Here is a 15,735-nt window from a genome sequence, read left to right as displayed (position 1 = left end):
AACCTTTATACACATTGATTCATTCATAAAACATGTTTGGAGATAGCAAAAATACATAATGAATCACGTCAATTTTAGTAAATGGCACGTTGTATATTATATGTTTCATTAACCAAAGTGCATGATTATTTATGTGACAAGCAAGTAATTTAACTTTTCCAAAGAAATATTATGTACATAACGGTTTCAAAAGTCATTTAGTATGAGTATGTTATTGTATTATAGGACATGTAAGATTGAATTTATAAACTCGTGTCATATTTATCTACAACGAGTAAAGTAGAAATCATTTAGTATGAGTATGTTATTGTATCATAGGACATGTAAGATTGAATTTATAAACTCAATGTCATATTTATCTACAACGAGTAAAGTAGAAATGTGTTAATTAGTTGGACATATGTAAGTGATTAGTCAATGGAATAATGTGAAAAGTGAAAATGTAATAGCAAATAACACTAGAGACTAGAGTTAAATTATGTTACAAAGGAAGCTTAAAGGTATTCTATTACAATGGATTTCTCTTACAACTATTCTTCTTCAATAAACGTTGTCTTTATGTACACCTTCATCTTTTTGTAACCATTTCCATCTCTCAAACCTACAACCCCTCACCCTTTATTCATTCACATTTTATCATCATCATCATCAAAGCTCCACGAAATATGAACATTTAACCAAATTTTCACTTGCTATTCGCTTCCAAAAGCAACAATTGTTTCAAATCCTACACATGTTCTACCTTCCTTCCTACTTGTTGTACTTGATCTTCCGGTTCACAATATCTTTTCCAAAACCAATGTTCTTGCCATAGCAAATGTATCTCTTCAATAGGAACTTGCTTTGTTTCAGGCAAAAGGAAGTAGATAAAGAGACTCATGATAACAATCAAACCCGCAAACACCAAGAAAATCCCATATTTTAAGTGACAAAGTGAGACCAAAAAACATTGTGCGATTAAAGCAGTGAAAAGCATGTTGACACAAACAACCATGCTTTGACCCGCGGATCTTGTTTCTAATGGGAAGATTTCACTTGGGACTAACCATCCTAGTGGGCCCCATGACCTCCCGTACCCTAGAACGAAAAGACTGATTACTACTACAAGGAATATTCCAATTCCTTTTGAGAGTACCACACCTTGACCGAATTTTAGGGCTAGAGTTACAGCCACAGCCACCTAAAAATATCACACGATAACATTTTATTTATAGGGTTTGAAAAATAGTAAAAATCATAATCCACGTTCTTTTTTCACTTAATAGACTTAATGGGGACATGATTTAATCTAGTAAGCTATGTATCCGTATTTCCTTTTTTAAAGAACGTCTTAACAGAGAAAGTCAGTAAATTTTGCGTTCATATTCTAAAATTTTTTTTGAGATGTCATTTATCTAGAGAACGAATATTTTTTCATGTATGCGAATTTCCTTTTGTCCATTTTCATTTGTTCTATACTTTATCTTAGGATTTGTCTCTTTGTTTTTTTTTTTCTCACATCAAGAAAATTACACACACGATCACATATTCTTTTCTCCTTATATAAATTACAACCATGTTCATGTATATTCTTTAAAAGGCGATTTGCAGAAACAATCGAGGGTTCAAGTCTACATTCACAGTCTGAGAGTTTCAATTCCAATATGGCTCAAGCTCCCTGTAGACACTGTGGGGCCTGTATACCTAACTTACATCTCGCATGATGCAAGTTACGGGGTCAGGACAATGTGGGCCAACTCAGGGGTTGTTTAAAGATAATTTTTTTTTTTTTTTTTATAAAATAATGTTGAAGAAAAGAAAAATACCATGCAGCAAACCATTTCAAATCCAGCTTCCAAGAAAAAAGCTCTTCTCCCAAACTTATCAACAAATGCCATTGATATAAGAGTAGCAACCACAAGAGAACCAGTAGTAATAGTAGAAGACCAAAGTGCAGCTCCTGAACCAAATCCCAAGCTCTGAAAAATCACAGGCGCATAAAACAACACCGAATTCATCCCAGTCAGCTGTTGAAACGCAGGTATACCCAAAGCCCCTATAACCAACTGCGGACGATTCTTCCTCTTCAACAAATTCCTAAAAGGATGTTTAATAGCTTTAGCAGCTTCACTTGCTTCAATAAGATCCTCAAACTCCGCATCCACTTTTCTTGTTCCCCTAACTCTCTCCAACACTTTTCTTCCTTCTTCTAACCTCCCTTGTTCCACTAAACTATTTGGAGTTTCAGGTAAAAAAATCCCACCAACAAACATTAGGGTTGCTGGAACAGTTGCTAACCCTAATGATAATCTCCACCCTTTTGGATGTTTTTCCGTTGCATTGTTTACAAAGTTAGCTATGAAGATTCCCAAGCAAGTTGTTAGCTGAAAAAGCTGGTTCACTGCTCCCCTGATCTTTGCAGGTGCCATTTCTGACAAATATAAAGGTACCGCCTGCACGTTTTCACATAAACAAAAAAAAAAAATTTATTCTTCCAACAACTCCTGAGCTGTACTGGCCCACACTGATAAAGTCGGCCAATGCCGATAGGGGGTAAAAAAAGTAAATATTGTAATGTTTGGGGGGGAAAGGAGGTTACTTGGTTGCTAAATCCAATGCCAATGCCAAGTAAGCATCGGCCAATGATTAGCATTGCAATGTTTTGTGCAAAAGCATTGAGAATTGCACCAGAGAAGAAGCTAATTGCTCCACAAAGAATGCTGGCTTTTCTGCCTTTGTTTCGGGTTACATGTGATGCTATGAATGTGGAAAGAAGGGCTGCAAAATAAAGGGAAGATGTGAAGAGTGTGAGGAGTTGATTGTCATATTTGCAATAATCGGTTTCCTTGAGATGTTCTTGTTTTCTTTTGTAGACTTGGTGAAAGAATTCCTTCAAGAAATAATCCATTGATGTCACTCCACCTGAAAATTAATGAAAGTTGTTGTTTTTAAAACATGAGATGTAAATCAGGTCTTAATAAAAGAGGTTATTGACTACTATGTTCAAGTTATTAAAAGATTAATTAGAAGAGCATTCAAAGAAAACATGCAAGAAAAGCAGGAATTAAGATAAAACAAATTTTAACTTTGTTTAACTTGTAAATTTCTTTTTTTTGTTAAAAAGGAAGGACAAAGAAAGGCAGTGGACAAAAGATGAGAAAATGTACTTGGGGTTGTACTGCATGCATGTATAGTTGTACTTTCTTTATCTGTGTTAAGATCTGATTGGATTTTTCTGCTATTTGTGATCAAATTTGTATCCAAACAGCTATTTCTTTAAAAGGTTTATCCCAAAAAAGAATGCTCAAGGAAATTTGATATATTTGTCCAGTTTTGCAGCTGTAGTGAATAAAAATATTGCTAGTATTCGTTTTTTTTTTTTTTTCGAAAATAGTGCTTTTTGAAAGATGCTAAAACTATGATAAATTTTTTGAAAATTTGGTCAAAATTAATGGAATAAATACAAACATAAATAACTCCAATTAAAAAACTAATAGATTCACATAATCCCATTAGGCACTTTTTGAAGTTGAGAAAACAATATTATCTTTGTCTTTTTCGAATATGCCCAGCTGGAAAAAAACAAGATTTAGAAAAATCACTGACCAATTTGAATGTTTTGATGGATTGTTTTATCAAAAGAAAAAAAAAAAAAAAAAACAATAGAAATCCAAGAAGGAGATGCACAAAAGTTACTGTATTTTATTACAAGAGTGAAATGGGATTTGATTTTGAATGAAATAGCGAGAGGAGTTTGAAGGATTTGTGTTCATTTATGTGAGTATCATAAACAGTAAAAGTAACTCCAGCTTGTATCTGACAAATGAAATGTACAGAATACAGCTTTACAGAAGCACAAAAAGACAATCTGACGAAAAAAACAGATCAGAAAAAAATCTTCAACAGATAATCGGATAGTAAAATCAAATCAAACAGCACACAGGTGCCATTTGCCACATTTCATACAAATTGCTCCGGATATCCGATTTCAAATGTCGGAGTCGGTATTACATCGGGTTATTCAGTTCGCCGGAGAAAGAAGAAACAAATGAGGGGAAGAGAGAGACTGACCGGAGACGCCGAGATCATAGCCGAAGAGAGAGCCACCGAGAGCAGCGACAATAGAAGCAAATATGAAATACCAAGTGATCTTATACTCGTAATACTCCGCCCTTGCTCCGCCTTGTCCATCCACAAATCCTCCGCCCGCCATTCTTTCTCTCGGACACGATCGGATTACCACAAAAGTGACAAAAAAAACTGCAAATTTATAGGACGATATTAAATTAATGGATTATGGATAAATGACCAGATCGGAATGATCTGAATTTAGGGATCATGCCATTTGCCAAGGATTATGGAGGTGAATGGATAAACTGGGATAAACAGTAAACACATTGGATTGGATTGCCAAGAGGTCTATTCCTTCTTTTAAGTATTACACTTTCTAATTATGTTTATAATTTATCCTCATTTTTCACCAAAATTTAGTACCTACTCTTTTAAACTGTGATTTGAACAATAATTTTTTAAGGCAATATATATTGCTATTTATTTGGTTATTACAATATAATATGTGCCTAAGAGAAGATATAATAATCATTAAATGAAATAATAATTATAAAAAATATTATTATAATTAAATATAAACATTAATTATATTACCATAATTATAAAAAATAATAATTATAAACATATTACCATAATTAAATATAAACATTAATTATATTTAATATTATTATAGTTAAATAAAAAATACATTCATTATAAATAATATTATTTATAATTAATATTTATCACATTTAATTATAATAATATTTCTTATAATTAATAATTCAATTAATATTTCTTATATGGGTCATTAAAGCATTTATTAGAAAATCTCTATTTTTTTTCACCTATTACTAGAGCCATCAATTAATGACATGATACCAATGACACACACAAGTAAGACATACGTTTTTTATACATACATTTTATAAATTAGTGTTTCGTGTTAATGTGTGTTGATATAAATTTCAAATTTGTGTTTCATATCTTACACATGTCATCTACGAATTTATCTGTTTAAATACGTATAAGACATGTTTTCGTGCGACACGTAATATGTATAAGACAACTAATTTAGTAAAATATCATATGTGACTTTCTGGTTTTAAAGTTGTTTTAGCAATACGCTTTATAATATATATATATATATATATATATATATATATATATATATATATATATATATATATATATATGTGTGTGTGTGTGTGTGTGTGTGTGTGTGAAATATACCATGCTACTTTTTGAAATATAGCATTCGCGTTTTGTGTATAAATACTTGTAAATATGTGTTTTCATGTAAAAAAGTTAAAGGTGGATCATGTTTATGTTGTGGCATGTCATACAAATTATTTGTACCTCATATTTTTGTTTCATATCTAGACATGTTTTAAGTTTTATATCGTGTAGAATTCGTGTCAAACAATAATACATAACATATATATAGACAAACCACCCGGTCTAAGTATGACCGTCCAAAAGTTATGGTTTAAAATATCAAATGCATAAACCAAAACTAGACTCAGTAGCTTTAAGTGTTTCAATTAAAATATTTTTTTCAAAATAAATGAATTTTATAAAACACCAGCAAGAAGTAAACAAAGAATACAAACAATTATAAGATAATGTCAAATTTATATTAATATAAACTTTGAATTTTAATATCTAGGTGGTAGACTAACAAATTGCCAATAAACAAATTTAGGTGGTAGACTAACAAAGTGTCAACCCAAAAAAACATATTCGTAATAGCATGAACTCTCGACAAGTCCAACCACCGATGAAAACTCATCCAAACCTTCTATGCCACTTCAAAACTCAAAAACAAATGATTAGCATTATCAATTAGATCAATATAACATCATACACATATTTGAATCCGATTCAGAGCATGTTTCGGTTAGTTTTTTATCACAAAAATGATTTTTAAGAAAAATATTTATTAGTTAATAGTTTTTAGGGAAAGTTGTTTTTAAAAAATGTTTAGATAAAAAAAAATAAAAAAAAATAACTATTTTTCATGAATAAAAATGGCTAAAAAGCTAAAAATAAAAAAAAAAAAAAAAACCTATGATTTTTTAGCTTTTTGAAAGCTTTTTTTTTTTGCCCAAAAAGTTGTTCTAAAAAGTATTTTTTTTATATACACAAATATTTTTTTTAACTTACTAGATTTTAAAAAAATTAAAAAGCTAAAAGTGTGTAATTTTTTGAATATTGAATGTAAAAAACGGTAATATGGTTAAATAAGGGAAAGAGAAAAGTGATTTGAAAAAAAAAGAAAAAAAACAAATACCATCTTGTAGAATATGGTTATTTTATGTAATTTCTAAAGAAAAAACAAATATCATCTTGTAGAATATGTTATTTATTTTAGTTATTTTTTAGGATTATCCTTAAAGTATCCAATTTACTGTTAAGAATGAACACATTCTATAATACGAAGGGTATAATTTTTATCCTTTTTAACGGCAAGTGGTATAATTTACCATTATAATAACTTAAAAGAAATTACTAAAATAGTTGTATTTTGATTGATGATAATATATTATTTGTCAGACAGCATTTTTCATTTTTCAATTATGATGATTGATTTGTCCCATACACATCAAATACCAACTTGGTATTTCTTTTTAATGATATTTGACAACTAATCAATACCTTAAAGAATCATTATAGAGTACGATTCTCCAAACAACCTAATATCAATACTTTTTTTTTTTTCTAATATCTTCTTATACAACATATTCTATCAAACCCCATTCTTTATAAATATATATTACTCCAAATGAAATTACTTTAATTAGATCATATTGTTGTTGATTTTGAATGGTGGACCATCCCAAAATTAAATTACGTGTTAAAACTCAAATATAGACCGTCTTGATATGTTATTATTGTATGTATTTAATCTATGACAAAATTAATTTAAAATATGAAGAAGAAAGTATGAAACGATTTAATCAATTGATCTAACAACTGTTTGAATCTAACCTATTGATTATAAAAGAAAGAAATTCTACATAATTGTCTTCGATTATGTAACTAAACAACACATTTTTCTTTCAAATATAACGTTAAAAAACAAACAAACAATATTTATCCTATATCGTGAAAAAAAAACAAACAAAAAAATATTTAGCCAGTCAAAAGGATCATTAAAAAATTGCTCAAACTCGCGACTCTTGTTTTAGAAAAATCTTTGCAACAAAAGCAATAAACAAATACATTATACATATCGTTAGTTTTAAATCAAAAGTTGATTTTGAGCTACGTAACAAGGTTGCCAATCACCAAGATAATCATACATACTAAGTTATTGATTATACTTTTTATCTATATAGTTTTTTATTTAATTACCTTAATGTCTAAATATTGTACTTTTAAATGTAGCGATTTGATATAACAAAACTTCTACAATCTTATGTGAGCACACCGACACCGGTGAGGAAAAACAAATATCATCCGTATAATAGTCAATCAAAAGTTGCCGACTAATACTATTCTATCAAACAAAACTCAAAATATCATGGAGACCATCAGACCAAAATACTAAAATACCGTTGGGAGGAATAAGGAATAGAATGCAATATTGTGGTGGAAAAAAATCATATTCGGTTGTCACATAAATAATGAAAAGCAGCATTCATTATAGAATTCGAGGATTTAAATGTCCAATGTCTTATACCCTGAAACAAATTAAATTATATTTACTAAAGTTCTTTTAAAACGACAATAAACTTTATAGAAATAAACATGCCAAATAATAATATTTTAATGAGTAATAACATATCATAATAGCTAACTGACGACCTGTGAAGCTCTCCTACCATTCTTTATAGTAAACTAGTTGTGAGACCCGTATATTATACGGGTTGATTAAAACAAAATATTAAGTACAAACGATTAAATAGAAAATTTATTCGAATTTGAATCTAAAATAAGTGAAAATTATCAGAAAAAAAACATGCAAAAAATAAATAAATTAAAATTATGTGTTTAGTGTGTACTAAATGGGTTAATTATAAAAAAATGTTAAACATAAAGGTTTAAACTGTAAATTTATTTGAAATTGAATTTATGTGTTTAGTGTGTAGTAAACGGGTTAATTATAAAAAATGTTAAATATAAAGGTTTAAACTATAAATTTATTTGAAATTGAATTTGAAATTTAAAATTTAAAATTAATAGTCATTATGGTAGGTTTGATTTATGGAAATTAAAATAATGATATATTGGTAATGAAAATTAAAGTAAGGGAAGTGATTCGTACACAACAGTTTTTTGTCATACACAATAATTCATACATTATATAGCTGTACAATACAAAATTTTAAAGCACTAATTGTTGTGTATGGAAAAAAATTATTGTGTACGGATCAGCTCCCTTAAAGTAATGACAAGTGGAAAATAAATATATCTCAAATTATGACAAAATGACATGTGGCAAAGTCATTTTCATTTATTAGGGTAGATTAGTTGATCAACTATTCGCAAGATTGTAACAATCACTAGGTGGCAATCGAACGATCGATTAGGGTCATGTAAGAAATCGGTCTAGAAGAGAATTAATCGGCACTTAGGCGGGGACTCTTAAATGATATTAGAATATGCTTTTAAAAAATTATATTACTTATATCCTCACTAAATAAATAAATATGACAAATTTAGTATGATTATTTACATATTTTGGTAGGATATATATATATATATATATATATATATATATATATATATATATATATATATATATATATATATATAATTTATTCAAAAAAGAATATATTTAAAAAACTAAATATTTGAAATTTTAAATTTTTAAAAGTTTGAAATTTTAAATTTTGAAAATTTTGGTGTAATCTATACTTTCTAAGATTTCGTTCTCGTTAAACACCATAACCAAACCGTTAAGTTTTTCTTGAGTCATTGTGTAGCGTAATTAAGATTTCAAAAACTTCAATTTCAAGAAAAAAAATTGTAGATTTTGCCGTTACTAGAATAGTCTACAATATCTTATATACAATGCTTGGATTTGGGAAATAATCAATTTTTTCAAATACTTCAAAACATCTATAAGGTTGCTAAATTATCTAAGTTCCAATATTAAATGATTTCAACTTCATATAAAGTTTCTCTGCATCAATATCTGATATTTCTTCAGACTTGATTGTTTTTTTTTTTCAAGAAGATGAGGAGACCACTTAAAATTTTAGCCTTCAAAATGTGTGATTGGAACTGGTTTCGTTGATTATTCACCGAGATGGTCGTCTACTCATCTGGATTTTGGAATATCGATTTTTAGTGGTGCGTGGTAGACTGATCGATAATGATGATGATTAATGATAGTTTTTTACCTTAATCTGTTAGTCATTTAGCATATATGGAATATCGCTTATGATTAGGCTTATATATATATATATATATATATATATATATATATATATATATATATATATATATATATATATATATATATATATATATATATATATATGGGTAAAGTGAATATACCTAACAACTCTATATAAGCTTAGGTACCTAACCACATTATACTATATTGTTTTGCACTATATTTCCATTGCAATCGTCTAAGGTTCTTAAACTTCAACCCTTAACTTGATTTACTTCCAAGATTTTCAAACATTCACCATTATATTCCTCCTACACCATTTGATATGTAACGGCAGTATATGAAGCCCACCAGGGGATCTTCGATAGAAAGACGTCATTTGAAGGAAGATAATGGTAAAAGTCAAAAGATTTTGGAAGCAATCAAGTAATGATGTTGAATTTTAAGAACTTTGGGTGATTACAATGCAGATATGATATAAAATTACGTAGTATGATGTGGTTAGGTACCTAAGTTTATATAAGGTTGTTAGGTATATTCACTTTACCATATATATATATATATATATATATATATATATATATATATATATATATATATATATATATATATATATATATATATATATATATATATATATATATATATATATATATATATAACATTTAAAAAAATTGGACCATATACAATTGTCCACTTTATCTCACCCCTCTTCTCCTTTCATATTCCATGTGAAGGGATGTTTTTTTCATTAACTTTAGGAATCGAATGATATATACACAATAGTTATAAATTATTTTTATTTGTATAATTTTCAATAAATATTAATCTTTTGTATAAACATCAAATAAATAATTGTTTTTTATTTTTTAAAAACAAATAAAACTATTTATTATAATCTTTAATTCCTTTTCTACTTCTGAATATCAATCGAATTTGAATTTAGTTATTAAACAAAACTTCGGTCGCCTTGATGACATTTCTAACCAACAAATGAAAATCGAAAGCATTGTTGTGTGATAAACTTATCATTTGTAAAACTTCATCTAACAGGACCTCATTAATAAGGATTGATACCATGATGTCAGACGTATGTCTATAGTTAGTTTACCTAACGTTCAAAACACTAGCCAGCCTTCTCCTAAAGAGTCTATGATGTCTAACTTTACCAATAGTTGTTTTTTTATTTATTTCCCACTAAATGTTATAATTTCATGTTTGTTTAAAAAATAAATTGCTAAAACTCGATAACAACAAGAAAAAACACAAATTACTCACTGAAATGCATGTGAAAAGAATATTTTCTTACGTAGATTTGAGATTTTCTTTGATGTCATATACGTATGTCATATCTACCAGATAAAATGTTGTTTTCGAACATGAAAGCTTTAAATATACTTGCGGAACAAAATTTTCACATATGACATGTGCATAAACTTTAGATGTACCTACGAAAATCTTGTTTTCATAGGTATAATGCAACAAAAAAAAATCGACGTAAGATGTATGAAACTTTATTTTTCTTTACGAAAATCAAAATATATCCATGAATGTTTATACTTGTCAAAACACCATTTTCATATGTTGAGATCTTCCTCCGAAAATGTTGTTTTGGTAAGTATGAAAAACATATAAAATACTCAAAAACTATTGTATCGAGTGTATTGTTGTTGTCTTCTTTCATTTTCTTTTCCGAAGTTGCCAATTTATAAAAACTTAGAAAATTGTTTTTTTTTTTGCCTTTTTATAGAGGAGACACAAACAGACCCATTTTGCTATCCAATATGGTTTTGACATAAATGAATTAGGGTTTTTGCACACCTCATTGAGGATTTTGTAAGTCGTTATCGGGAAAATCTTTAACTATTTTTTGTATTTGGCTAATTTTTTATTTCTAATTGGAAAATGATATATGAGATTAAATTGATTTGCTGTTCTCTTTACTAACTAATTCTAAATAATAAAAAAAAGTACTATTTATTTACTATATTGTTAATAAAATTTTCTTGTGGCCACACCGAATACATCTAAAATGAGACTATAAAAGTCGTCCTCTATGTGTGATGGAGAATTCACAACAACAATGTTGATAAGATAAAGAGTATGACTTTGACTAACATTCGTCGACTAGACTTGGATAAGTATTGATAACGAGATTGTCAAATATGGAAACACAAATGGCATTTATTCAACATATGAATCTTGAGTGAACCCATATTTCGATAAAAAGTTATTTGATTAGGCAAGAAAATGTAGAAAACGAACATTTATTGTTTTTACGCACGGAATTAGTTATTGGTATATTATAACCGGCAAGTTAGAACAATTAGCAATTTAGATCGAACTTATCTTTGTAAGAGTTTTGATTGGTGTATTTTATAATAATATGTTCCTTAATTAGAACAAATTCTTGGGAATTAAGTGAATTTGTTGATGATCAAAAGAACTAATTTGCTTGGATAGTTATTAAACACTGATTCCATTTTCTTTGAAAACTACTTACAATCCATGGTTGGGATCTATAATATGATAGAACACTTAGGGTTGTTTGGCAGTATCTAAATGATTCATATTTGAATCATGCATATACGTATGAACAGCATATAGGCTATGAAAAATCTTGAATGAAAACATATTGTTTAGTTAAATATCTGAAATCTGAATGATTGTACGAGAATTAAAGCAATAACACCAGAGTCTTTGAGTTACTCTAAAATTCATTAGTGACAAAAAATAAATATTATGTAAAAGCAAATATATTTGGGTTATTCTATATGATTAAGGAATGTTAGTAGTTTATCTCTACTTCTTAATGTGAATAGTTAATGAATTATAATTATGTATGAGATAAACAATAAATTTGTTGGGGAGTGGTTTGGCTTATGCAAATGCTCAATTTTCATGATTCCCAATGGAACGTCATTTCGTCTGAAAATTGTCCAAGCTTGCCGAACATTAGGTTTAAATTGGTAAGTTATGCATGTGTTAGAGACATTTTTTTTTTCGTAAGAACGTTATGGTCTTTTTTTGTGAAATTTACATATAAATATTGTTTTAGCTGTGTGTATGAGACATACCTGAGATAATAAGATTATGTCAACATTATATGAATGTATTGGGTCGCATAAACAATGAAAATAGACTTGAAAGAAAAACATATTTTATTAATATATTAAAAGGTAGCAAGATGCCACAAAAACAAGTTTGCTTAATAAGTTTGTTGAGTTGGATTCTAGGTTTAATCGCGGAGAAGGAGATCGTCTAGATGGGATTGTTGTGATGTCTTTGTTAAAAGATATAGGTGATATTAGGGTCGGTCCAAACGTATGTAAGGCTCGGGGCGAAAAGAAAAAAAATGGCCACTCAAAAATAAATAAAATAAAGATTAAAAAAATATCGTTTATTCTTAGGTATAGAAGTGTTCAATTAGCAATAACAAGCAAGCCAAATTGTTTATCTTTTTAGCTAATTTAAGTTTGAACCAACTTTACGCAATAAACATTATTTAGGTAATAATTTTTTTTTAATAATATACACTACATAGCCCATAAATATTAGGATCCCTGGAGACGTGGGCTCTGGTTGGTCGCCCGAGTTGCCCATCATCTAGACCAGTCCTGGGTGATATAGATCATATACAAGCGTTAGATGTCGCACAAAAAGCTAGAGTGGATTAGGCTATATAGAAGATGAAAACTCTAAATATTTTCATGGCACTCTAAATAAAAAAAGAAGTCGTTTGGCAATTCGTGGTATTTTTACGAGATGGGAAGTGGGTTGATGCACCTACTAGAGTAAAAATTAAAATTCTATAGCATTTCCAAAATAGATCCTAAAAATTTTAACTTCAGCTGAACCTGAAGTGTGAAGTTTCTAATAAAGAAATCAAGCAAGTTGGTTGGTATTGTGGTATGGATAAATCTCTGGCCAGATGGATCCACATTTGAATTCATTAGAAAATTTTGGTATTTTGTTGAGAAGGATTTTATAGCAGCGGTGAAGGATTTCTTTAGCTCGTATCTTTTTCCAAAAGGGTGTAATTCATCTTTTATCGTTTTGATTCCTAAAATTTGTGATGCTAAATGTGTTAAAGATTTTTGTCTGCTTAGTCTTATAGGTTGTCAATATAAAATTGTTGGCAAAATATTAACTAATCATTTGGTGTCGGTTGTTGACAAGTTGGTGAGTATGGAACAATCTACATTCATTCCTGGCAAACAGATTTTAGATAGGACGTGCAATAATGAAGCTTCCTTTTCATTATCTCAGCCTAGTTGTGGGAGGTAATATGTCGAGATTTGATGCTTGGCGGGATTTAGTGGACAAAATTGTGTCTAAACTTTCCAACTTTATTTTAAACGACAAATCTAATCTACTCATAAACTACATCTTAAACCCACTTATGTCCACGACAAGATTTGAACCATCAACCTCAAGGAGGGAGGGCAACACCGGATACCCCTAAACTATACGCCCTTTGGTCTAAACTTTCCAACTGGAAGGTGAAAACTATTTCAATTGAAATCAGATTGTAAAGTCAGTGGTGGGTGTTTTGCCGACTTACTTTATGTCTTTTTTTAAAGCTCCTTTAGGTATCTTAAAAAATTGGAAGCCTTGCGTAATAACTTCTTTTGTTGGTGGTGAGCTGGATGAAAAGAAATTGACTTGGATTAGTTGGAATACAGTGTTGGCTAGTAAAAAGGATGGTGGTTTGGGAGTTAGCAGTCTTTTTGCTTTGAATAGGGCTCTTCTTTTCAAGTGGTGTGGCGGTTTCTTTCTAGCCCTAATGTTTTTTGGGTTAGAGTTATTAAAGTTATTTATGGTTCAAAGGGTCTTATTGGGTGTCATACTCCTAAGAATCGGCATCCAGTTTGGTTGGATATTTTGAAATCGGTGTAGAGCTTGAATTTCAAGGGGGTTGTTCTTTTTCCTTTGTGTAAAAAGAAACTTGGTGATGGTGTTTTAACTATGTTTTGGGAGGACATTTGGTTAGGCCACACACCTCTTAAATCTCAGTTCCCTATTGTTTATGCTCTTGATTTGGCGAATCAAGCTACAGTCAAACATAAGGTAGAGCAGGTTTCTTTCTTTTCGTCGCTTAGGAGATCTCCTAGGGGGAGCCGAGAATTGCCAGTTTCAACAACTTTAGGATTTGCTTCGGTCTATGGTGCTTTCTCCTACTACTGACAAATGGTTTTAGGCGCTTTTGAGTACGTGATTTCTTTGTGGCTTTTGTGAACTGTTTTATTGATGAACATCTTCTCCCCTCTTCTCTTCTGCTATTCCTACTCGTTGGATTCGTTTGGTGCCTATAAAGGTCAATGTTCTTGTGTAGCGTTTGAGTCTTGACAGAGTTCCCATGAGATTGAATCTTGATAGGCGTGGTTTTAGGCACTAGTAGCCGCTTGCAGAGTGTTTGCATTGTGAACTGGGGTTGTTTGAGGGTTGTCTATCAGGAGTTCAGTTACCAATGTTGGGCATCGGTTTTGGAATCTCGAGCCATAGTTGACATGGGTTTTGGTTGCAGCACAATAATTTTTGGATTGACCATCCTTATGCTCGTGAGATCAACATGTAATGAACCAAAAATCATGGGTAAAAATTCCATTTTTATTATAGTCAAAACACAGATATCTTTAAATCCAAGTATTCCAAAAGCATTGCTAATTAAAAACATTTATCAGTGTTCATCTCATAATCACATAATGCCGAAAACACGGGTGTTTGCGTTGCGATCAAGCTGAGCCCTTCATTTCCAAAACAATGATACCTGAAACCATAAACAAAACCGTAAGCACGAAGCTTAGTGAGTTCCCCAGAGCATACCCCTCATAATCCACATAACTGCATATATCAATCACATAGTACATATTAATCACATAAGCAATGTAAGCCATGAATAGGATGTCGTGGAAACCCTCAAGGGTCTTACACAGATAATCACATAAACCTTATCAACTACACAAGTCATGCATATAACATATTGGGATGCCCTAGAAACCCTTCAGGGTCTTACTCCGGGTGCCCTGGAAACCCTCCAGGGTCTTAGCCCACTGCCATGGGAACCCCCACATAGTCTTAACTAACTACCAATCAAACCATACATACAAACATATGAGCTAAACATCCAAACATATAAGGATGCTCTGGAAACGCTCTAGGGTCTTACACCGGGTGCCATGGAAACCCCCACATGGTCATAGCCCAATGTCATGGGAACCCCCATATGGTCTTAACTAAGGATGCCATGGAAACCCTCCAAGGTCTTAAACCCTAGTGCCTTGGGAACCCCCTGAGGTCTTTACCTAGGATGTCATGGAAACCCTCCAAGGTCTTACACCTAAGTGCCTCAGGAACCC

General features: G+C 30.4%; 1 protein-coding gene across 1 annotated transcript; it reads right to left on the bottom strand.

The window, feature by feature from the left end:
* Positions 1-430: 430 nt before the first annotated feature.
* On the bottom strand, positions 431-4,435 carry LOC145011535 (sugar transport protein 14-like). The gene is made up of 4 exons (XM_078970271.1): positions 4,051-4,435; positions 2,579-2,901; positions 1,806-2,432; positions 431-1,180 (listed from the first exon to the last, which is right to left on the bottom strand). Exons 1-4 carry the CDS (start codon positions 4,190-4,192, stop codon positions 728-730), a joined length of 1,545 nt encoding a protein of 514 aa, XP_078826397.1. The 5' UTR covers positions 4,193-4,435; the 3' UTR covers positions 431-727.
* Between the last annotated feature and the right edge of the window lie 11,300 nt (positions 4,436-15,735).

The sequence above is a fragment of the Lactuca saligna genome, chromosome 8 (genome assembly GCF_052625555.1).
Source record: "Lactuca saligna cultivar CGN05327 chromosome 8, ASM5262555v1, whole genome shotgun sequence".
Taxonomy (NCBI): Eukaryota; Viridiplantae; Streptophyta; class Magnoliopsida; order Asterales; family Asteraceae; genus Lactuca; species Lactuca saligna.
Note: the sequence above shows the minus strand (reverse complement) of the source record. Positions and strands in the feature narration are given on the sequence as shown.